At 33.5% G+C, this 25,850-nt stretch overlaps 1 protein-coding gene across 1 annotated transcript in view; it reads left to right on the forward strand.

Annotated features, from left to right (window-relative positions):
* Positions 1-25,850, forward strand: part of AP3B1 (adaptor related protein complex 3 subunit beta 1) — a 266,465-nt gene that overhangs the window by 96,334 nt on the left and 144,281 nt on the right. The window contains 5 exon segments of the mRNA NM_001002974.2: positions 16,753-16,908; positions 21,355-21,452; positions 22,543-22,597; positions 22,685-22,756; positions 25,109-25,171. Coding sequence (NP_001002974.1) covers positions 16,753-16,908; positions 21,355-21,452; positions 22,543-22,597; positions 22,685-22,756; positions 25,109-25,171 — 444 coding nt within the window.

Genomic DNA, 25,850 nt, shown 5'->3' on the forward strand with positions numbered 1-25,850 from the left:
GAGGGAGGTTGCCATTTCCCCTAATACATGTAGAAAAATGGAGTGACAGGCAAAATGAAAAAACAGGAATATGTTTCAAACCAAAGAACAAGTTAAATTCCTAGAAAAAGACATTAATGAGATGGAAACAAGCAACCTGTCAGATTAAGAATTCCAAGTAATGATCATAAAGATGCTCACTGTTCTCCAGAGAAGAATGGTAAATACAATGAGAACTTCAACAAAGAGAAAATGTTAGTACCAAACAATTTATAACTGAACAGAAAAATACACTAAAGGGGTCTAGCAGTGAAATGGTTGAAAGAGAAGTATGCATCAAAAGCTGGAAGACAAAGCAATGGAAAACAGAGCAACAAAATAGAAAAAATAAATAAATAAAAGAAGTAAAGATACTCCAAGGGACAAACATCAAGCAGGATAGCATTTTCACTACAGGGGTCACAAAAGGAGAAGAAAAAGAGTCAAAAAAATTATTTGAAGAAGCTATGGCTGAAAACTTCCTTAATCTGGGGAAGGAAAGAGACGCGTAGGTCCAGGAAATCCAGAGAGTTCCAGATAAGATGAACATATTGAGAAACATAATTAAAATGGTAAATATTAAGGGATAAAGAGAAAAATCTTTATCGCTCGCACATGTGCTCTCACTCCCCAGCTCTCCCTTAAAAAAAAAAAGTGTCAACAGAAATATTAAATGGGGGAGGGTGATAAAAATATAAGGTCTGGAATGTGCTCAACATTAATTTACTATCAATTAAAAAGTGACTATTACATATATAAAATGTTATATGGGAACTTCTTGGTAAACACAAAGAAAAAACTTAAATAGTAAATATACAATGGAAAAAGAACCTAAACTTAACACTAAAGAAAGTTAATCAAACCACAAGGGAAGATAGAGAAGAAAGGAACAGGGAAAAATTGTAAAAATAGAAAATAATTAACAAAGTGACAATAAGCACATAACTGTTAATAATCACTTTAAATGAAAATGGACTAAATTCTCCATTCAGAAGACATAGTGTGGCTGAGTGGATAAAACACAACCCTTCTAAGTTTGGCCTTCAAGAAACTCCAGATCTAAAGATGTACAGACTGAAAGTGAACGGATGCAAAACATATGCCATGCAAGTTGACTTGAAAAAACGTTGGGGTAGTAGTACTCTAAGATAGATCACTCAGTAAGCCATAAAGCAAGTCTCCATAAAATTTAAGATTTAAATCATAACAAGCACTTTTTCTAGCCACAGTGCTATGAAACTAAAAATCAGTTACATGAAGAAAACTGGAAAAAACACAGACATGTGTAGACTAACAGCATGCTGTTAAACAGTGGGTCAATAAAAAATTCAAAGAGGAAATAAATACCTTAAGACAGATGAAAGTGGAAACTCAGCAATCCAAAATCTTTGTGACAAAGCAAAAATAGTTCTAAGAGAAAAGTTCATAGTAATACAGGCCTACCTCAAGAAAAAAGAAATTTCAACCACTATATATAAAGGAACTAGAAAAAGAAGAACAAAGTCTAAAGCTAGTAGAAGGAAGGAAATAATAAAGATAAGAGCATTTTGAAATAAATGAGACTTAAAAATATAAAAAAGATCAATGAAACTAAGAGCTTGTTCTTTGAAAGGTTAAACAAAATTAACAAATCTTTAGCCAGATTCATCAAGAAAAAAAAGAGGGCTCCCAAATAAATTAGAACTGAAAGGGGAGGAACTATAACCAATATCACAGATACACAAAGGATTATAAGAGAATACTATAAATAATTATATACTGACATATTAGTGTATAAGAAATGGATAAATTCCTTGAAACCTACAGTCTTTGAAGACTGAATCATGAAGAAAGAGAACATCTTGAATAGATTGATCACTAATAATGAAATGAATCCATGATAATAAACCTCCCAGCACACAAAAGTCTACGTCCAAAGGGTGTCACAGGTGAATTCTAACAAACATTTTAAAAAGAGTTAAAACCTGTACTACATCCAAAGGGTGTCACAGGTGAATTCTAACAAACATTTTAAAAAGAGTTAAAACCTGTACTCCTCAACTTACTCCAAAAATTTGAATAGGAAGGATAACTATCAGACTCATTTAATGAGGCCAGAATTACCATGATAACCAAAACCAAAGACACTACAGAAAAAGAAAATTATAGGCCGGTATCCCTGATGAACACAGATTAACAAATTTTCAACAAAATATTAGCATATTGAATTCCAGCAACATATTAAAAAGATCATATACCATGACCAAGTGGGATTCTTTTTAGGAATGCAAAAATGGCTTAAATCAATCAACATGATGTACCACATTAGCAAAACGATGGTTAAAAGTCATACGATCATCTCAATAGATGCAGAAAAAGCATTTAAAAATACTTGTCATCCAATTATAATAAAAAACTCAACTAAGTGGGTATAGAGGGAACATATCTAAATATGATAAAGGCCATATATGATAAATCCATAGCTAACATAACAGTCAGCAATGAAAGCATGAAAACTTTTCCTGTAAGGTCAGGGCTGAGACAAGGATGCCCACTCTTGCCACTTTTATTCATCATACTATTGGGAGTCCTAGCCACAACAATTAGGCAAGAAAATCTAAAGACATACAAATTGGAAAGGAAGAATTAAAACAGTCAGTATTGCCAATGACATGATACTAGATATATGTATACTAGATACATGATACTAGATATATCAGATATAGAAAACCCTAAAGAATAAAAAAAAAAGTAATTTATGAATTCAGTAAACTTTCATTTCAGGAAACAAAATTATAGGAATCTGTTGTTTCTATATAGTAACAGTGAATGAACTATCAGAGAAATTAAGAAAATCCTATATACAATTGCATCAAAAAGAGAATACCTAGGAAAAAATGTAATCAAGGAGTTAACAACTCTGAAAAGTTGAAGATACTGATAAAAGAAATTGAATACAACACAAATAAATGGAAAGATGTACCCTGCTCATATATCAGGAAAATTAATAGTGAAAATGTCCAGAAACTACCCAAAGCAATCTACAGATTCATTGCAATTCCTACCACAATACCAGTGGCATTGCCTACAGAACTAGAACAAATAGTCTAAAATTTGTATGGAACCACAGAAGCCCTTGAGTACCCAATGTAATCTTGAGAACATGGAATAAAGCTAGAGGAATCTTGCTTCCTGATTTCAAACTACATACAAGCTATAGTAATCTAAATAGTATGATACTGGCACAGAAGCATACACAAAGGTCAGTGGTACAGAATAGAGAGCCCAGAAATAAACCCACACTTACATGGTCTATTCATGACAAAGAAGGCAAGAACGTAGAATCAGAAAGAGACATTCTCGGGGATCCCTGGGTGGCGCAGCGGTTTGGCGCCTGCCTTTGGCCCAGGGCGCAATCCTGGAGACCCAGGATCGAATCCCACGTCGGGCTTCCGGTGCATGGAGCCTGCTCCTCCCTCTGCCTGTGTCTCTGCCTCTCTCTCTCTCTCTCTGTGTGACTATCATAAATAAATAAAAATTAAAAAAAAAGAAGAGACATTCTCTTTAATGGTGCTGGGAAAACTGGACAGCTACATGCAAATGAGTGAAACTAGACCACTTTCTTATGCCATATACAAAAATAAGGACAAAATGGATTAAAGTCCTAAATGTAGGAGCTGAAACAAACTCCTAGAAGAAAACATGCAGTTTGATAACCAATATGACAATATTTTTGGGAGTATGTCTCATTAATTAGAAACAACAATAGCAAAAAAAGAAAAAGAAATGGGACTACATCAAACTAAAGAGCTTTTATACAGTGAAGGAAACCTAAATGAATGAGAAAAGATACTTGCAAATGATACATTTGATAGGTTGATATCCAAAATATATAAAGAACTCAATACACCTCAACAACAATAGAACAAAATCCAATTAAAAAGTGAGTGGAGGACTTGAATAGAGTTTTCCAAAGAAGAACTACAGATGGCCAACAGATGAAAAGATACTCAATATCACTGATCATCAGGGAAATACAAATAAAAACCACAATGAGGTAACACCTCTCACCTGTCAGAATGGCCATTACCTAGACGAAAGAAACAGGTGTTGGCAAGGAAGTGCAGAAAAAGGAACTCTCATGCACTGTTGGTGGGATTGTAAATTGGTGCAGCTGCTACAGGAAACAGTATACAGATTCCTCAAAATATTAAAAATAGAATTACTATCCGGTCCATTATTTTCATTTCTAGGTATTTATCCAAAGAAAATGAAAACATGAATTCAAAGTTATGCCTGCACCCATAAGTTCATTGTAGCATTATTTACAAAATAGTCAAGATACAAAGCAACCTAAAAGTGTTCATCAGTGGATAAATGGGTAAAGATGTGACACACACACACACACACACACACACACACAGAGTGAAATATTAGCCATAAAAAGAATGAAATGTTGCCATTTGCAATAACATGGAGATACCTAGAAAGTACTATGCTAAGTAAAATAAGTCAGGCAGAGAGAGACAAATACTATATGATTTTATCTATATGTACAATCTAAAAAAGAAAATAGAGACAGAATTAGAACAAATTGGTGGTTGCTGGGGGGGAGGGCGGGTTTTGGGGTTGGACAGAACAGGTGAAGGGGATTACAAGGTACAGACTTCCACTTATAAGTAGGTCATGGGGATGTGGGGGTTAGTATGTAGCATAAAGATTATAGTCAGTGATATTGTAAGTTTGTATAGTGATAGATAGTAACTGGACCTATGAGGTGATCATTTCATAAAGTGTAAAAATATTCAATCACTATGTCATACACCAGAAAATATGATATTGTATGTTAATTATAAATCAGTAATTTAAGAAAGCCTTCTATGTTGTTTTGGATAACAACCCTTTATCAGATGTTTCTTTTCCAAATATTTCTCCCATGTCTGTGGCTTGTCTTCCCTTTGTTTTGACATAGTCTGTTGCAAAGCATATGTTTCTGATTTTAAAGCAATCCAGCATTATGAATTATCTTTTTCATGGATTGTGCCTTTAGTGTTTTATCTAAAAATCACCACCATATCCAGATTCATCTAGAGTTTGTCATGTGTTATATTCTGGGACTTTATAGTTTCTTTGTTTTATAATGGTCTGTAAACCTTTTTTTGAGTGAGATTTTGGAGTATAAGGTCTGGGTAAATTGATTTTTTTTTTTTAATTAGATATGTCCAGTTGTTCCAGCACCATTTGTTGGAAAGACTACCTTTTCTCCATAAATTTGCCTTTGCCCCTTTGTCAAATATCAGTTGGCTACATAGTCATGTGGGCCTGTTTTTGTGTTCTGTCACATTACACTAGTACCACAGTGTCTTGAACTGTAGCATTATAGTAGATCATGAAGTCAGACTCAATATTTAAATTTTTAATTATGTAAAAATTTAAGCATCACAGAAGTATCTGACAGTCCATTGAATACCTGTATATACATCACCTGGTCATCAAGTCATGGCTGCTATCCCTTTTCTCTCCCTTTCTACTACTACTTCCCTTTTCTACTTCTACTTCCAGATTTTATATAAAATTATTGATGTTCTAGATATAATTTCATTCTATCTATTCAGAATATTTCTTTTTTTAAAAGATTTTATTTATTTATGCATGAGAGACAGAGAGAGAGACACACACACACACACACCCAGAGAGAGGCAGAGGCAGGCAGAGACACAGGCAGAGGAGAAGGAGGCTCCATACAGGGAGCCTGACGTGGGACTCGATCTCAGTCTCCAGGGAAGAAGGTGACGCTAAACTGCTGAGCCACCCGGGGCTGCCCTATTCAATATTCCTAAAACTATCTTCACTTTAAGGAAACTAAAAAGCTTTCCCTAAGTGTAAATTGATTCCTATTTTCTGAAAAAGATTTGTTTCAGTTTGAATGTATGCTGTTTTTGAAAGATGAAGAAAGCCTGTTTGTTGTAATACATAGTTTTAATTTATACACACACTTAAATTTTAAATCTCAGGAAAATACGTAATTCGTTTATAAGTACAACTTCTTAATACTCATTTTTAAGAATTTTATCACATGTATTTTATGTATTTTGTGTTCTCAGTAACTAGGACTCTTTTTTTTTTTTTGTCACCTGGTAGTTTTTCATAAGGTAATATCTTTAATTCTGCTTGGGTTGAGATAAACATCACCTAGGCATTCTCAAAGAAATACATTTCAAGCCTCCATTAAACATTCACATAACATTAGCATAGGTATTATTTGGAATTCTTCTGTAAGGTAAATCTAGCTTTTCTTTCTCATTTATTTTTCAGTCATTTGTTTATATAACTCTGGATGTAGAAATACTTATTTTATTCTTTGGGTTATAAATTAATACTATTATATTTAATTTGTTGCCCAGATTTTTCAACTTTGGCCTTAAGGAGTTTGTTTAAATTTTAAGTTATTTTTTACTTCTCTTTGCTTTAGAACCATCCATTTTTCCAAGGTACAAAAGAACAGGTTTTAAAGGTTCATTGATTTGTCTTTTTCTATCAGTCAGATTTCTTTGAAATGTTTCTATTTTTTTATAATAGTCCTATTAGTAACTTCTTGAAATAAAGGTGACATTACTTGATGATTGTGTCATTTGAAATATCACCAAAATAAACCACAATATAAAGTGATTAATTAATATCCATTAGAAACCCTATGTATGATAATGCCTCATTTCTCCAGGCTCAATAGAATACACTTCGAAAACAAATTTCTATTTTCCTACTCCATGATAGAGAAGATATAATATTTTCTCTTTTTAAGTTTTACCTTTTATTATCTGTATATTAGGAAACTAGACTATTAAGATGGTTAAAATTATTTGTATAATATACTCTGAATACGGACTTTATATTTAGAATAATTTTTAAAGGCTTCTAATAACATCTCAGCTATGTAGGAGAGGTCTTTCTACTTAGTTCCAAATTCACAGATGTATTACAAAAACTGAGACTGCGTCATATCATTCTTTAGATAAAAATATTAGAAGGTACAGAATAAATTATCAAAATTATGCAGTTTCACTAAAAATTTAAAAATAAAAATACCATATGATCCAATATTCCACTGCTGGACATTTACTCAAGGAAAACGAAAACACTAATTCAAAAAGGTACATGCACCCCTGTATTTATTGTAGCATTATTTATAATAGCCAAGACATGGAAGCAACCTAAGGGATCATCGATAAATGAATGGGCAGGGATGTGTACACACACACACACACACACACAGAAATATCACACAGTCTTAAAAAAGATGAGATCATGGGCCTGGGTGGCACAGTCAGATAAACTGACTCTTGATTTCAGCTCAAGTTATAATCTCAGAGTTGTGAGATTGAGCCTATGTCAGGCTCTGTGCTGGGCATGGAGTCTGTTTAAGATTCTCTCTTTCTCTCTGCCCCTCCCTACTCTCCCCCAACAGATGAGATCATTCCATTTGTGACAGCACGGATGGACTTAGAGGATGTAAAGCTAAGTGAAATAAGTCAGATCTGAGAAAGATATATACTATATTATTTCATTCATATTTGAACTTGAAAAAATAGATGAATAAACAAAGAAAAAGCAGAATCAGACCTATAAGTACAGAGAACAAACTGATGATTGCCAGAGGGGAGGAGAGAGGAGGCAGGTTGGGAAAAACAGGTGAAGAGGAGGATGGGATATAGGCTTCCATTTATGGAATGAGTAAGTCATAGAAATAAAAGACACAGCATAGAGAATCTAATCAGTGATTATAGTCATAATATATGATGATAGATGGTAGCTGTAATTGTGGGAGGGTAGCATAATGTATATAAACTTTGAATCATTACTTTGTACATTTGAAACTAATGTAACACTGTGTTTCAACCATACTATATTCAACAAAACAAAACAAAATCAGTGCTACTCTTCTAAGTATTTTATTTTGGAAAATACAGTTTTTTTCATTAAATATATGTTATCAAAAATAACATGTTTCCAAATATTGCTTTCAAGTACACATGGAATTATATTAAAGTTTAATATCTGGACTATTATCTGTAAGCACAGATTTTTTTCTTTGTGGTCTGTGGAAATTATGACATATAAAATTAGTCAAAGTCAAATTTCAAAAGGTTACTCTATTAACTTTATAAGTGGTTGCTGAAGTTACAACACCTTATATCGAAATGATCTTAAAAAGTTAATGTCACTTTTATATAAAAACTAATAGTGTTGAATTCCTTTCCAAAAGCTTGATCTTATCCACATTAATTCCTTGAGCATATAATCTATAGTTATTTTACAGCCCATGTTAAATTTTTGTCTTTAATCCCTATTATCTAGCTTCTTTTTATTGTATTTTTTCTTGTTTTGTATTCACATCATTGTGTCTTTTCTTATATACACATTTTAAAAAGTTTTTATTGAAGTAGAAATGTATAATGTCCATGTGGCAGAAGCAAATTTCTTTACCAGAATTTTCACAAAATGAATACACACATGTATTGAGTACTCAGATTAAGAAACATATATTTCAGAAGCTCCTCTTTTGCCACTTTCTACTTAATATCCTGTTTGCCTTTTGAAATGGAAACTGAATCCTTACCCTAATGACACTACCTTTTCTTTTTTCTTCCCTTCTTTTCCTTCTTTAGTTTATAAAAATTTGTTGAACTAATTTGAAGCTTTGGATTATAGATTTTTGTTTGCTTGTGGAATATTACCAGGGTAAGGGTATCAATAATCTGATTCACTTTATTCTTTTCGTTATGGGTTGAGATGATTAAAAGCTGGGCTTTAATTTTAGCATCTTTATTCTCTAAAAGGCTTTATTTATTTATTAATTTATTTACCTAATTAAATTAATTCACTTTTAAGATTCTCAGGCTTTTAAACTAAAGAATCATGAGAGTTAGTAGGAATTTTGCTTTTTGGTGTGTCTTGATGTCTAGTTTTTGTTTCTGTATTTTTGTGAATCTGCTGAAAGCTCTGCTCAATTATAGGCCTCTCAGCCTCCTGTTAAGTAATAGCAGATGTTTTTAGGGAAAAGCAATTACAAATCTCAGTCGGATTTCTAGATGTACTACTTCTGGGTCTTGCCTACATAATTCATCACTGTTCTTTTTACTTGTTAGTGCCTTCAGATATATTTCATGTTTTGTCTCTTTAGCTATTACTGGAAGCAGAATTCTGTAATCCTGGATTACTTGTTTTTAAAGTGAGCTTTTTTTTTTTAAGATTTTATTTATTTATTCATGAGAGACACAGAGAGAGAGGGGCAGAGACACAGGCAGAGGGAGAAGCAGGCTCCATGCAGGAAGCCCGACGTGGGACTCAATCCTGTGACTCCAGGATCACTCCCTGGGCCGAAGGCAGCGCTAAACCACTGAGCCACCCAGGCTGCCCTAAAGTGAGCTTTAAAGTCTTTATTTATAATGACATTTTTGGGACACCTGGATGACTCGGTTGAACATCTGCCTTCAGCTCAGGTCATGATCCCGGGGTCCTGGGATCAAGCCCCCAATTGGGCTCCCTGCTGAGTGGGGAGTCGTCTTCTCCTTCTGCCCATCCACCAGCTCGTGCTTTCTCTCTCTCTCTCTCTCTCTCTCCCTGATACACAAAATCTCAAAAAAAAAAAAAAAAAGACATTTTTGTCACTGGAGTTTGGGACTTCTTTTAAGCATCTATAACTAGCATTTTTAAAAAAAATATAACTAGCATTGATTAAAGTTGTTTCTCTATAATGACTTCTCCGAATAGTACATCATGATCAGAAAATAAACAGTTGTCGAAGAACCTCGTGTTATATTTGTAAATTCTTATATATGAGACAATTTCTTTCTGGAGGGAAATTTCAGGGGTAAACTTTTCTTTATATTTGGCAACTAGGTATATTTGATTTGAAGTCAATTAATGGTTCTTAGAAATAAAATTTCTTAATAAAAGCAATGGTAATAGCTATTACTTGAGTGTTTAATATGCAGAAGACACAGAATGCCTTGTATAACCTCCACTAAAGTAATCAGTCTTTATAAACACTTTTATGATACAGGTCTGCTTTTATTCTCTTTCACAGATGAGTAAATTAACACAAGAAGAGGTCAAGTAATTTGCCAGCCATTGCTGTTATGGAAGTGGTGTTATGTGTAGTATATATCTATTTTGGTTGTCTGCATATAGCTTCCATTCTCTTTGGGCTGATATCTGTTCTGATGGATTGAACACCTGTGAAAATATAACCAGCAGCAACATAGATTCAGATATAAATTATTGGAGATTGGTTCCCATTCTATATGGAACCTTATCTCATTCATTAACCTCATAAAAACATCAGCCCTTCCTTTATTAATTAAGCAATGCGAGTATATCTTTTATTAAAATAATATAATTGAACTTTAATAAATAAAGTATATTAATAATGAAGGAGAAATGGAATGAGTAAGTGCTTAGTAGCTTTTTTTTTTGTTTGTTTTTTTTTGTTTTTTTTGTTTTTTTTTTTTTTTTTGTTTTTTTTTTGCTTAGTAGCTTTTTATGTGCATTTGAGGATTTTGCTTGTTAGATTGTGTTAACACAGCAGTTTCATTATATATCTATCAATTTCAGGTTAGAGTTTCAACTTTCATTTGATTAAAGTGGATCATCTCTTCCTGTAAGCGGCCTGAGGTGATCTTTGAAGGTGATCTGTTAGCCCGTTAAACCCTACAAAATCATATAAATCAGAAGGTTCAAATCGTCGTGTTCACCTTAAGAACACATTTGTGAAAGTTCCCAGGCCATCAAGACTATGCATCTGAAAAGCCATCAGATATCTGAAAGTTGTCACTTTGCAGAAGCAATGTGTGCCATTCCATCACTATAGTGATGGAGTTGGTAGGTATGCCCAGGCCAAACAGTGGGGCTGGACACTGGGTCAGTGACCCAAAAAGAGTACTGAAATTTTACTGTACATGCTTTACAATGTGGAGAGTAATACTGAACTTAAGGATTCAGATGTAAATTCTGGTGAACAAAGACCCTCAGATGCGGCATTGAATTTATAGGGCTCTTGGTTGGATTAACCTATATAAGAGCTCTCCCTGCCACGTTGAGGTGATCCTTACTGAAAAAGAGTGGATTGTTCCTAAACCAGAGCAGGTTGCACAGAAGAAAAAGATATCCCAGAAAAAACTGAAAAAACAAAAACTTATGGCTCAGAAGTAAATTCTGCATAAAATAAATGCAAATATAGTCCCCCCTCCTTTTTTTTTTTTTTTTTTGCCTTTAGAGGACTGGAAGATACAGTTGACCCTTGAACAACACAGGTTTGAACTGTGCAGGTCCCATATACATAGATTTTTTTTTCAATACAGTATTGTACTGTAAATGTATTTTCTCATGATTTTTTTTAGCGTTTTCTTGTCTCTAGTTAACTTTATTGTATGTAATACATATATTACACATATGTGTAATACATATTGTGTTTAATACATATAACATACAAAGTATATGTTAATTGTTTATGTTATCAGTAAGGCTTTGATTAACAGTAGGCTATTAGTCGGTAAGTTTTTAGGGAATCAAAAGTTAATATTCAGATTTTCAACTGTGTAGGGGTTAGTACCCCTAAGCCCCATGTTGTCAAGGATCAACTGTAATTCATTTTGAATTATGCATTCAAAGGAAGATGATAATGTTACAATATCTAGTTTACTTATTTTAAAATTTACTTAGTTTTAAAAAAACTCCTTTTGTTTCCAGAGAGTAGTATTATTTTGTGTTTTTTGTGTTTGGAGTTTTTCTTAAGATTTTTTATGATGAATTTAAAAATTGTTGAAATAATATGCTTCTAAAAACCTAATAGTTGTATTTTGTTGAAAAGTATTTTCAGTGATAGTTAAGTCAAGATTTAAGTAAAGATTGTATATTATCTGCACATACTTGGCAAGGGAAAAATACTTCTTTAAGTGGTATTAACCTATAACATTTAAGATCATGTCTTTTATTATTGTAACAATGAATAAGTATATACAAATAGCTTTTAAATAATTTATTGACTTAGAGTGCCTGGTCACAAGTTCAAGCCTGGTGTTGGGTTCCACTCTGGGAGTGGATCTACTTAAAAAAAAAAAAGAAGAAGAAAGAAGAAAGGAATAAATAGTTTGTTGATTTTTTTTTTTTCTCTTTAGTTTTATTTAATTGAACTTTTTAATTTAAGATAACTGTGGATTCACATGCTGTTTTAAGAATACAGGTCTGGTGTAACCTATGCTTATTTTCCTCCAGTGGCAGTGTCTTGCAAAACTAGTAAGATATTGACACTCATAAAGTCAAGACTCAGAATATTTCCATCACTGAGATCCTTCATGTTGTCATTGCATCTCTAAACCTACTTCATTCCCTGTGCTTAACCTTGCCCCTCTAAATCCCCAGCAATCAATAATTGGTTCTGTCTCTATAATTTTATCATTTCAAGAATGGTATATAAGTGGAATAATACAGTATGTAACCTTTTAGGATTTTTCTCACTCATCATACTTGCTTGTAGATTTATCAAAGTTGTTGTGTGTATCATTGTTTGTTTCTTTTTATTTCTGAGTGGTATTCCATGGCATAAATATTTAACCATTTTATTTACCATTCCTTTAACCATTCATTGAAGGACATCTGGGTTGTTTCCATTTTGGCTAATAGGAATAAAGCTGCTATGAATACTTGTGTACAGGTTTTTGTATGAGAATAAATTTCTCTTTTCCACTCAATTTTCTCAATTCCATTGAGATTAATGCCCAGTGGTGCGATTACCAGATTGTATTATAATTCCAAGTTTAGTTTTGTAAGAAATTGCCAAACTGTGAGTGGTTGTAACCTTTTATGGTCACCACCAGCATATAAAGTGATCTATTTCCTCTGTGTTCTTACTGTCATTTGGTGTTGTCACTATGTTTTTATATAAGATGAGACCCATTTTGATATGTGTAGTCTTAATGTTGCTCTAGTTTTAATTTGTGTTTTCCGAATAGGTAATGTGCTCTTTGCCATTTTGTAATATGTCCTTTGGTGAATTATTTGTTGAAGTCTGTATTAGTTTGCTAGCACTGCTGTAACGAAATACCAAACAGGGTGGCTTGATTAACATATTTATTTCTCACATTCTCACACTTCTTCCAGGAGGCTGGGAGGTCAAGATCAAGGTGTTGGAAAGTTTGCTTTCTCTTGAGGCATCTCTGTTTGGCTTGCAAATGGCTGTCTTCTGTGTACTCACATGGCTTTTTTTTGTGTGTGTGTGTGTGTGTGTGTGCCACCATTGATGTCTGTCTCTTTCTTCTTATAAGGGCACTAGTCCTGTTGGATTAGGGTGCCCCCCCTTCCCCCATGGTCTCAATTAAATTTAATTACCTCTTTAAAGGCCCTAGTTTGGCATAGGGTCACTTGCTTCAACATGTGAATTTGTAGAGTCAGAAGTGCAGTACAGTCCATAATGATAATCTTTTGCCCTTTTTTAAATTGAAAAAATTTTTTTAACTGTTAAGTTTTAGGAGTTATCTTTGTATTCTGGATACTAGTCTTTTGTCATACATATGTATGGTTCCAGGTATTTCTGACAGTCTAGAATTTTTTTATTCCTTTTAAGAGTTTTTCATAGAGCAGGAACTTTTAACTTTGATGAGATCCAATTTATTAATGTTCCCTTTTATGGGCTGTACTTTTGGTGTCAAGTTTAAAACTCTTTACTTAGTTACGTAACTGTTTTAAAAACTCTTCTGCCGTGTTGAAGTAAAAATGGATCACGAATTACACTTTTTGTTTTGTTAGGGGGAATTTGTGAATTCTTAGAGGATTCACTTAGAAATAGGGCCAGGTCATTCATGAACAAAAGAAACTACTGGGAGATGTTTTTTCATTTTTGCAGCTCTTCCGCATAGGGTTTTCTTTTGGACTATCTTTTAAGGGTGTTTGTATAGCAAACAGCCTTGAAAAAGAGAGATTCTTACACCCCCTGGACACAGTTATCTTACCTGATAACATCATTAGTGGCTTGATTATCCAGGCTGGGAATGGGGACATCTTCATTAAGTGCTCCTATTTCATCCTTCACATTCACTCACTGCACCCTATTGATTTCAACTTCTGAGTAGTTCTTGAATTTACATTTTTATCCTTATCACTATTCGCTCTGATTCATTACCACCACCTCTTCAGTGTCTTTTCTATCATGTTGCTTTCCATATTTTTTCTTTTTGTCTTTACTTTAATATGTCTTGTTATGTTCTTTTTAGGGTTTACTCACCTTATTCAATCTGAAGGCTGGTTTTTTTGTTTTTTGTTTTTTTTTTTTTTTTGCCAAATATAGTAACTTTTCAGTCATTATTTCTTGGAATAGTCACCCAACCTTACCCTTTTTCTTCTCTATTTCCAAGATTCAGATGACAATAGATGTTATTTTGTTGTAGTTCTGCAAGTTCTCAAAGGTCTGTATTGTTTTGAGGGGGAGTGTTTTTCTTTTTGTTTTTCCTTTGTCCTCAGTCTATTTTTTCACTGTTGTTCATAATGGGCAATTTCTCTTATTATGGCTCAGATCACTGATGGTTTCCTTGTCCCTTTAATACTGCTTTTGAATTTAGCCATTGTTTAGTTTTGATTCCTGTATTTTTCAGTTGTAACATTTCTTTTTGGTCTTTTATTTTTTATATATCCTACTTTTTTTCTTTAGACTTTGTAACTCTTTGCTAAGTCCTTCTATTTTTCATTTACTTCAAGAATGTTCCTAGTTGCTCATTGAAGCATTTTTATGATGGCTGCTGTAAAATCTTAATCAGATAATCCTAATATTCCTGTCATTTTAGTGTTGGTATCTACTGGTTATCTCTTTTCATCCAGTTTTAGATCTTCTTTGTACTTGGAATGATGAGTAATTTTTATTGAAACCTGGATATTTTGGCTATTAAGAGATTCTGGATTTTATTTAGATCTTCTGTTTTATCTGGGTTTGTTTGATACCCTGCATTAGAGAAGGATAGGGGATGTGCTGCCTTAGTACTGCCAGGTCATGGTAGAAGTCCAGTTTCCCCACTCAGTCTCCATTGACACACCAGGGAGGTTGTTTTTGCTGTTACTATGGACGTTTTCTGGCTCCTGAGTAATTCTGTCCTGATGACTGACAGTCTGGGAGGAATAGAAATGCCTCTTAGCTGTTCTACATGTTTCTTCCACTAGTGTCATTGGTACTACTGGGTGGTGGTGCTGTAAATCTCGAGTGTTCACTCAGTATTTTCTTACACTAGCTCAGTGGGGAGGGATAAGGTCACTTTGTTCTTGATAGGCAGACTTAGATGTGCAAGTTCCTCACTTTGTCTTCATTGATACCATGGAGGTGCCTTGTTATCTCCTGGTGGAAATTAAAGTCTTGGCTATGGTGGCCTTTTTGATATCACTCCAGTGGGATGATTGAAGCATCTTATTACAGCATGGCAAGGTTGGAAGTGTAGGCTCCTACATCCACCTTTGCTGATAGAGGTAGGAATGGGACTTTAGTTTTTTCTCTATTGGTAGTTGCAGTAAAGTAGGTATTTTCTGGAAAAAAAAAAGTCTTGCTAGATTTTCTTTTTCTGGGTCCTTTTGGCTACAGAGATCGGGCTTTTGGAGGGTTTGTTTTATCTCTGGTTGGTATTTTTGGCTTATTAGCTTCTCAGTCTTTGATATATGTGGTAAAAATGAAACCCCAAGGAATTTAACTGTTGTTTCATTCTTTGGGTCCTGAGATCCGTATCCAGTCTTTCTTCTCTCTTACCTTTCCTATTTTTTATATAATTTCTCCAGTTTCTAGTTGTATATAGAGGAATAGGGAAAAGTACATCTATTCCATCTTTTCAGAAGTGAAAAGTATGTTTCAGGTAGTTAGTAACAAAAATTACCTCTAAACAGTCCTTGAACTGGATCCAGGTAGAAATTATTGTCTTTGTATGCTTTTTATTTGTTTTTAAGACTGCCTGTAGGCAGATTTTATTAGCAGATATAACAATGAACTCAAATTAAAAGTACAAAGTAAAAGTATAGAATCAACCCCTGTGGATATACATAAGTATCAAACTGAGTCTTTCTTGACAACATAGGGATGTACTTAATCTCTAGTTTTTAACCTGTCAAGTTTTTTTTTTTTTAAACAGTCTTTTTTTTAAATTTTTTAATTTATTTATGATAGTCACAGAGAGAGAGAGAGAGAGGCAGAGACACAGGCAGAGGGAGAAGCAGGCTCCATGCACCGGGAGCCCGATGTGGGATTCGATCCTGGGTCTCCAGGATCGCGCCCTGGGCCAAAGGCAGGCGCCAAACCGCTGCGCCACCCAGGGATCCCAACCTGTCAAGTTTTATTATGATTTCTTTTATGTGTGCTGCAGTTGAAACATTCTCTTTGTTTTGATCATTTGATCCAGTTACAGAGTGACTGATAATGTAAGGAATTAGTTCTCAGGTTTTAGGTAATCTTATATTATAGGCTTTGGTAGAGTCTCATGGTCAAGTTATGCCTTTGGTCAGCTTTGGATATATCTATGGGGATTTAATATTTTCAGAGGTTTACTATATAATATAAAAGAAGTTCTATTTATAGCACTAAAATATAGTTATAAAATATGAGAAAAAGCAAGGTGTTTCTTTTATACAGGTAGCATAATATTTTCAAATTCCTTTCAACAGTAATATCCTACAGTAAAATACTCTCATGACTATAGATGTTAAAAAGAAAGTTTTCTTTGTCTTTTATTATAGGATGATGGTTTAGAAGACAATGAAAAGAACTTCTATGAATCTGATGATGAACAGAAGGAAAAGACTGACCAAAAGAAGAAGCCATATGCTATGGATCCAGACCATAGACTTTTAATTCGGAATACAAAGCCTTTGCTTCAGAGCAGGAATGCAGCGGTATGCTAAAATCCTTATAAGAAATAATTCACAGATTCTTTTAAACAGTGGTTAAAAGTATGTAAGTTTAGTAAATGATTTTTCAGTGTGCTAATGGAGCATTTGTTTATTTGATTATACACCAAGAAAACAGGTTTTGATGAGATTTCTTGGTTTGGTAGTTACGTGTCTACTAGACTTCATTTACTTTTTGTGGTTCTGTTACTTGGCTTTTCCTAAACATGAGCTCAAGATATTTCTCACTGTATTGGAAGACTGTGCATATTTCTCTCTTATGTGAATGTAGTTGAGAGTACTTCATATGGTATCAGTCCATAATATTCATATGAAACTATAATAAGAGTTTTAAGAGACTAACGTATAAAGAAAGTGTCTAGTATAATACCACATACATAATAAATTTTAACTGGTAGGAATAGTGTTAAAAATCACTTTCACGGGATCCCTGGGTGGCGCAGCGGTTTAGCGCCTGCCTTTGGCTCAGGGCGCGATCCTGGAGACCCAGGATCGAATCCCACGTCAGGCTCCCAGTGCATGGAGCCTGCTTCTCCCTCTGCCTGTGTCTCTGCCTCTCTCTCTTCCTCTCTCTCTCTGTGTAACTATCATAAATAAATAAAAATTAAAAAAAAAAAAAAAAAAGAGTGGGTTCATGAGATCCCAAATGTTTAAAAAAAAAAAATCACTTTCACTTGAGTCCTCAGGTTTTGTTTTACATCTTTTTGTTTTAAATACACTTTATATTTCAAAAGAAAACAAGGGCAAAATAAAAAATTAGGAAATAAGGGCTAGCAAAACTTTAAAGAAATTAAAACATATTCCCATCGCTCAGAAATCAGTTATGTTTCGATGCATTTTCTTCTGGACCCTTTTTCTTCATAAATATACATATATTCACATGTGTATGTCCACACATACATATTTTTTAAATCATGATAAAAATAATACTGTACATAGAACTTTTTAACCTTTTTTTTCCTAGTCAGTCTTGTCTATTTCAATAAAGTTTTTTCTCATTCAATACCAATTTATTTTAAATTATCTTTTATAAATAGATAATTTAAACCATTATCTATTGTACCTGTTTTTTTTCCCCCCTTTCTTTTTTTGGTACCTGGTTATTATAGCTCTTAAACCTCTCAAGTCTTTGCAGAAATGTTCTGGGTTTTATCTTTCCTTCCTTATAATGCTATTTATTTTTTTCTTCTGTTCTCTGTGTTACCTGTTAACTGGAAGTTATATCTAAACATTTGATGGAGTCAAGCAAAACATTTTTCAAATATTTTTAATTAAAAAATATTCTTAATTGTTCTGTTCAATTAATAAAAACTTTGAAAATGAGGAATTTTATTTGAGTTATCTTAAGTTTTCCAATGCCTGCAAATTTAGAGCTTAGTGTTTTGTATATGTATCTTGGTAATTAGCGGAATTTTTTATATTATACCTGGTAATTTAGTTTCTATATCATTTTAAAATAACCATACATAGTAATAAAAAATACTATTTTACTAATGTTATAAAATATGATTATATTTTAGTGAGGCCAGCTTGGCCAGATTGTATTTAAGTAGCTGTAACTTGCAACCTAAATTTCTCCTTATAATTGACTATTTATCTTTGTCTTGGGAATTGAATTTATAGTGTAAATACTTACTGATCAAAAATTTTCTTGAATGGTGAAACAAATAGAATAGTTTGTATTTTTTTCCCTACTTATTTGATTGTATACCAAATAGAGGTAGTTTACTTTCTGTTTCAATATATTTTGGTATCCTGCTAATACGATGCTGCTAGATACATATAAAGGTTGACTTGAAGGATTGTGAGTAGATTTCCTTGTTTTAGCCTTACTAATAGTTAAAGGAGAGACTGAGAATTTTTTTCAGGAAACTTAGTTCATCAGTGTTGTGTAGATTGAGTTGGAGATAAGGGACATTGGCAGCAGAATGTTGGGAGGCTATTCTAACAGTGTGGATAAGGTGACAGTGGTATGAGTAGTTAGGAATAGAAGATTGCTTATAGGATATACTTTATCCTGAATGCCCATAATTTAACTGTAGGAGGTCTATTTGTATATTTTAGTCATTTTGGACTTTGATGATATGGGAGCTTTTGGCTTTTACAGATTAGACTATAAATTTCAAATTCTAGTTATTTTTTTATTATTATTTTTTAAAAGATTTTTATTTATTAGAGAGAGAGAGAGAGAGAGAGAGAGAGAGACAGGCAGAGGGAGAAGCAGGCCCCATGCAGAGAGCCCTACGTGGGACTCAATTCCGGGTCTTCAGGATCACACCCTGGGCCAGAGGCAGCACTAAATCGCTAAGCCACTGGAGCTGCCCTCAAATTCCAGTTTTTCAAAAAACTTTAAACTTTTAGATTTGTAAATACTAAGGAAAAAGGAAAGTATGTACCTCCTGTGGGTTTGAAGGAGTGCCCTAATTAATCTATTAGAAGAGATAACATACTGAGAGCCATCTAGAATCTTAAAAAGTGACAAATAGAAAGTACAGTTTACCTCTTTGCCAGTAGCACTGGACTATTTTTAATAGAAAAAGGTTTAATTTCTTTAAAATACATTATGGTTAAGTTTCAGCTTTCATTTAAAAAAATTTTACTTGAGAGAAAGCAAGCGAGAGAGAGAGAGAGAGAGAGAGAGAGTGAGCGAGCATGGCGGGGGGGGGGAGAGTGGAGGTGGTGGTAGAGGGAAAAGCAGACTTCCTGCTGAGCAGGGAGCCCAATGTGGGGCTCAATCCCAGGACCCCAGAATCATGACCTGAGCTGAAGGCAGGTAGAGTCACCCAGGCACCCTTATTTTATAAGATTTTAAATTCAAGAGATTTTGTTCTGTAATTACTGTGTATTTGTGGATCACAGTTAAATAAAATATCCTTACATTCCTCTAATTCTCAAGTAGTATCTGAAAGCTATAAATCATCCTTGTAAAAAATAGTGCAGCAAAGTGCCAAGAATAGTAAATTTAGGACTCTGTGAACTGTATTTTTTTTTAAGTTTCTTTTTTTTTTTTTAATTTTTATTTATTTATGATAGTCACAGAGAGAGAGAGAGAAGCAGAGACACAGGCAGAGGGAGAAGCAGGCTCCATGCACCGGGAGCCCGACGTGGGATTTGATCCCGGCCAAAGGCAGGCGCCAAACCGCTGCGCCACCCAGGGATCCCTAAGTTTCTTAAATATATAGAAAAAAATTTTTTTTTTAATGTTTGTTAGTTTTGGAAGGAACTCCTTTTATCTCAGGCACCCTCAGGTATTGCATACTCTTTAAGCATATGTAAAACTCCCACCTATATTTGTTAGAACTTTATAGAACCAGCAGAAGGTAATATTAATATATTTTCTGAACTAAAGTCAAGATGATAGAACTAGCTAGTGTAGCTCTATCTCTGCATTTGTCACAGGTTGAATTGGATAATGTTTCAGTTTGGTCTTTTGATCTTTGAATCTAAGTATAGAGGTGTGTCGAGGAAACAGTACTCTTAAATTTTATGACAGAAGTTCTTATCACTCTTACAATGGTTTTGAAGAAAAGACTAGTTTTAAAGTTCTGCATTTTGGAAAAAAAGATTATTTCAAATGCTGCTATTTTAGAGGGATTGTTTTAACAGAGGTCATTTAATTATAATTTTAATGTACCAATTTTTTAAATTTTCAGCTTACTTGTTACTTCTGGGCTTCAGTTGGAAAGATATGCTTATAACTTTTAAAATATTCCCAATCTCAAAGCAACAGCAACACTATTAAGAGTTTGGGATTTGGAGTGCTATGTAAAGCTTTGCTATATACTGGCTGATAGAGTTTGTGTAGTTCATTTAACATCCTTTTTCTGATAACACTTACTTTCTTTTTTTTGAGGATGTGTTAGTTTCCTGGGGCTGTCATAACAAATTACCACAGATCAGGTGAATTAAAACAGCAGAAATTTATTTTCATACTTTGTAGGAAGCTGAAAGTCCAAAATCAAGGCATCAAAGGGTTGATTACTTCTGGTGGCTTTAAGGAAGCAACTACTTTTTGCTAATTTATAGTGGTTGCCAGCAGTTCTGCATTCATTGGCTTACAGATTCATCACTCCAGTCACTGCCTCCACCTTTACATTTTCTCTTCATGTCTCTGTGTGTTCTTTTCTGTCTTTTATAAGGACACTCCTTGGATTTAGGGCCTACCCTAATCCAGTGTGATCTCATCTCCATCTTTACCTTAGTAATATCTGCAAAGACTCTTATCTCCAAGTAAGGTCACGTTCTGAGGGTAGACATGAATTCTTGGGAGGACACTGTTCAGCCTGCTTGGAAGGGTAGCAACATATTCATCTTACTTCACAGGAATTTTATAGGAGTTAATAAAACAATATATGTAAGAGGAATGTACTTTGAAATTGTAGAGTGCTCCCATGTTCATAGTTCTTACTGTTTTTTTGCTTTACCTTTTAGGTGGTTATGGCAGTTGCACAGCTGTATTGGCACATATCACCAAAATCTGAAGTTGGCATTATTTCTAAATCACTAGTGCGTTTACTTCGTAGTAATAGGTAGGACTTGATTTTGTTTTTCCTTTTGTATTCCTTTAAAAGTAATGTTTGAACAAATGTAATCCGTCTTTCAGACATTTATTACATGATTCTGTATTCTGTCTATAAGGTTTCATACTTAAGGGATCATCATAAAAGCCTTTTATACTATTTATCTCTAAGTTCATGATTAAGTATAAAATTTCTTTTAAACTCAAGCCCAAAGGGATTGAGAATATTTTGGCAAAGTTTAAGATCAGATTTTTGAGGTTGTTTTGTTTTCCGTGTTTTAAAAATTATAACATAGTTTCAGTTCTTTAGCTTACCCTGAGTATTTTGTTGTAATTAGTTACTTTAAATATAAAATTTCTTTCATTGAGTGCTTACTTTTGCTAATAGAGTTGGGAGGGGGAAGATGCATGTTTCTTTTTGTCTTTATAGCACCACTAACTGCTTAGCTCTAGACTGACTTTTGTCATTATGAGATCCTTTGTGTTCCTATTCTTTCCTATGTCTTTATACATATTCTTTTCCTTTTTATCAGTTCAGTAATTTTTCTTTTCTGTAGCTAGTTCAAAAGTTATCAGAAGGATCTGAAATGTATGTTTCACATAAAGCTTTATACTAGACCCAGTTCTACCTTCATTTCTTAATATATTTGGACATAAAATAACAGGACTTTTTTTTTTAATCTTTTTTATCACAGTGGCCAGAACTGACACAATGAGCATCTAATTAAGAGTTTATATTAATTGTATGGTCATGTTTATTCCATTAGCCCTAAGAATACTTCCTTGAGTATGTTCAGAGCAGCTATAGTATAGGCTTTTACATCTTAGGAACACAGAATTGTAAAAGAGATTTTAACTTTTCCTCATGATGAATCAAATCTTATTAGTAGTTTATAGGAAAAGTGTGCTTAAAAAGAAGACATAAATATCTAAGATTTATTTATTTTTTAAATATCTAAGATTTACCTGAAACTTTTTAATATTATATTTGAATTCAATATAAAACTTATTGCTGATTTCTTTGGTTGTTTAATATACTGTTTACATAAGGGCACTTAATTGGAAAACATATCCAATGAAAAATCTCCTTTAATTTTTAGGGAGGTGCAGTATATTGTCCTACAGAATATAGCAACTATGTCAATTCAGAGAAAGGTATGTACATTGTGAACATATAATTCAAGAGAGAAATGAATGTATTAGTACCATAAATGTATTTATATATTTATTTTTATAATCTAGGGTATGTTTGAACCTTATCTGAAGAGTTTCTATGTTAGGTCAACTGATCCAACTATGATCAAAATACTGAAGGTATGCATGCTTTTATTTTTCTGGTACCTTTAGTACATCTTTACTTTGAGGATACTGCTAAAGCTTCTAGCATCTGCAAAATGGACACCTACTTTTTAAAAAACACATTTAGGGATTTTCCTTATACTTTCTAAACTTTATTATTATATCCAGTTACTATGGTGCATCCTAATAATACAAAGCTTATACATAATCCCTGAACCTTGAATAACCCATTGTATACTGAAGGAGACAGACGTGTAAATAGATAATTTTAGTACTATGTATTGTTAAGTGATATAGAGATTTGAGTTGAGTACTGGGCAGAACAGAAAGAGGGGGTTAATTCTTTAGGATTTATGTAAGACTTGTGGAAGGATGATGCTTGAGTGGATCTTAAAAAATATTTTTGTGAACTTTTTTGTTTTGGTTGGTAGATTGAATAGGAGGTTGTGGATTTGGGAATAGGAGAAAGAAATAGTTAATGCTAACAGATTATGAAAGAGTGTTCAGAGAGTAATAACTACATTATAGAACGTAGTTAGAGATATAAAGATGTGAAAATTAATATGATACTTAGAAAAATAAATAGTATAGAATAGAAAGCATGGAAACAGATCCATGTATATGAAGAATACTGGAATGATTGGTTATTCACATGGAAACTGCGTGTAATCCTAAGAAAATAGAATATATCTCCACATTGTAGGATATTTTGGAAAATAATTGGTTTGCAGTTATCAAAAATGTCAAGCTTGTAAAAGAAAGGTTGAGAAACTTTCAGACAGAAGGAGACTAAAGATAAAACTGAACATAATGTGTGATAATGAACTAGATCCCTTTATTATATATGATTGAGATAATTAGTGAAACTTAAATGGGAGTGATGACTGCATGCATGTATGTATCAGTGTTAATTTCTTGTTTTTCTTGGTTCTGTTGTGTTCTATAGGACAATGTCCTTGCTGTAGGGAATATACACAAAAGCATTTGGGGATGATGTGGTGTCACATTGGCAACTCTCAAATGATTCAGATCAAAATAGTTTTTTTTTACCCTTTCTATATATTTAAGATTGTTTTAAAAAAAAATGTACAAACAATGAAAATGTTTTCTTCAAAATAAAATGCAAAGTGTAGCTATAATCTGAGAAAAAACATTCCCAGTACATATATCTAAAAAATGACTAGTACTCAAAATATATAAAGAACTTCTACAATTTATCCCTTTTAATTGGAGTGTTTAGACCATTTATTTTTAATGTAATTACTAATATGACTGTATACATACACACACACATACATCTTATGTTTTGTTTTCTATTTGTCCCATCTGTTCTCTGTTCCTTTTTTCCTTTTTCTTGCTTTCCTTCAGATTATTTGAATTTTTTTTTATTTGAATATTTTTTACAAGAAAGAAATGAAACTTTTTAAGTCAGCCTATTGGAGATAGTCTTTTATTTTATTTTATTTTTGTTTGTTTATTCATGAGAGAGACACAGAAAGAGGCAGAGACAGAGGCAGAGGGAGAAGCTGGCTCCCTATGGGGAGCCCAGTGTGGGACTCGATCCTGGAACCCCAAATCACACCCTGACCCAAAGGCAGGTGTTCAGCCAACCATTGAGCCCCAGGAGTCCAAGAGATAGACTTTCAGTTGCATATTCTTGTAACTGTGAATCCAAAAGAAGAAATTAAAATGTCCAAGTGTTTGGAATGGTAGGATGAATGAGAACAAATCAGTCAAAAGAATTAATTGGTATTTGGAAAACAGGTATTACATGGTGGGCAAGTTGTTTTCTAACTTTGTTAGTAAAGGAATAAAAGTGCCAAACAACCTTAAATTGTTTAATTAGATATAAATTGTAAAGTTGGGACAAACAGGGAAGATGTAGGATTCTCTTTTTCCTAATTGTTTTTAAGCATTACATAATTACCTGTTCTCTATTTGGAAATGTAGGAAGACAAACTTTACCAGAAGGGTATAATGCCTCACAACATTTGTAACAATGTGACCTCTTTTAAAAACAAAAATTCTCTATCAAATTAAATTAATAGATTGATCGATTGGTCGATTGCAGGTTGGCTGGCACCTGGGTGGCTCAGTTGGTTAAATGTCTGCCGACAGCTCGGGTAATGATCCTGGGATCCTGGGATCCAGCCCTGCATTGGCCTCCCTGCTCAGTGGAGAATCTGATTCTCCCTCTCCCTCTGCTGCTCCCCCTGCTTGTTCTCTCTTTCAGTCTTGTTCTCTCTGTCAAATAAATAAATAAAAATAAAAACAAAAATTACCTTTCTGTGAAATGCCTGGTCTTTATTAAACTAATCCTTTTTATTTGTGTTTTACAATGTTACTATCTCTTTTTTTCTACTGTAGCTTGAAATTTTGACAAACTTGGCAAATGAAGCCAACATATCAACTCTGCTTCGAGAATTTCAGGTTTGTATACAGTGCTAATTATAAAATAACTTCTAAAACATTTGTTTAGTGTACAGTGAACTATACATCTTTCTCAATTCACAAGTAGGCAATTGTGTTAAATAAAACAGTGATTTGGGACAAGATCGAGAAAAGAAATTTATAAATTTCTACACATAAACATTAACTACAAATTTAAATTTTAAGGGAAATGAAATAGTAGTCCCTTTCATGTTTTCATAGAATTTGAAGGAGTAGTTTATAACTATACTTTTTTATCTTTAAATTATGTTATTGGGAAGGATTCCATATCTCTGTGCTGTCATTATCACTAGTCCATTCCATATTCTGCATTCTGAAAATGGTTTCACTTCTTATCTGGTTGTCCTGTTTAATTGACCTATCACTCTTTTAGATAGTGTCCAAATTGCTCCTGTCATGATGTTTTTTTATCATTGTTTTTGTTTTGTACTTTTTAAAACCATTAATGCTATGGATGGGATGTCTCCCAGCTATGCACCCTTTAAAAAGTATTATTAAAAAAAAAAAGTATTATTCAACAATTACCTCATGGGTATATGCCCTTTAAGATGGAGGGGTCAGCTCTGGACACTTAGTGGTTAACAATAGCAATAGAGGGATCCCTGGGTGGCGCAGCGGTTTAGCGCCTGCCTTTGGCCCAAGGCGCGATCCTGGAGAC

This window comes from Canis lupus, chromosome 3 (genome assembly GCF_011100685.1).
Source record: "Canis lupus familiaris isolate Mischka breed German Shepherd chromosome 3, alternate assembly UU_Cfam_GSD_1.0, whole genome shotgun sequence".
Classification (NCBI taxonomy): domain Eukaryota; kingdom Metazoa; phylum Chordata; class Mammalia; order Carnivora; family Canidae; genus Canis; species Canis lupus.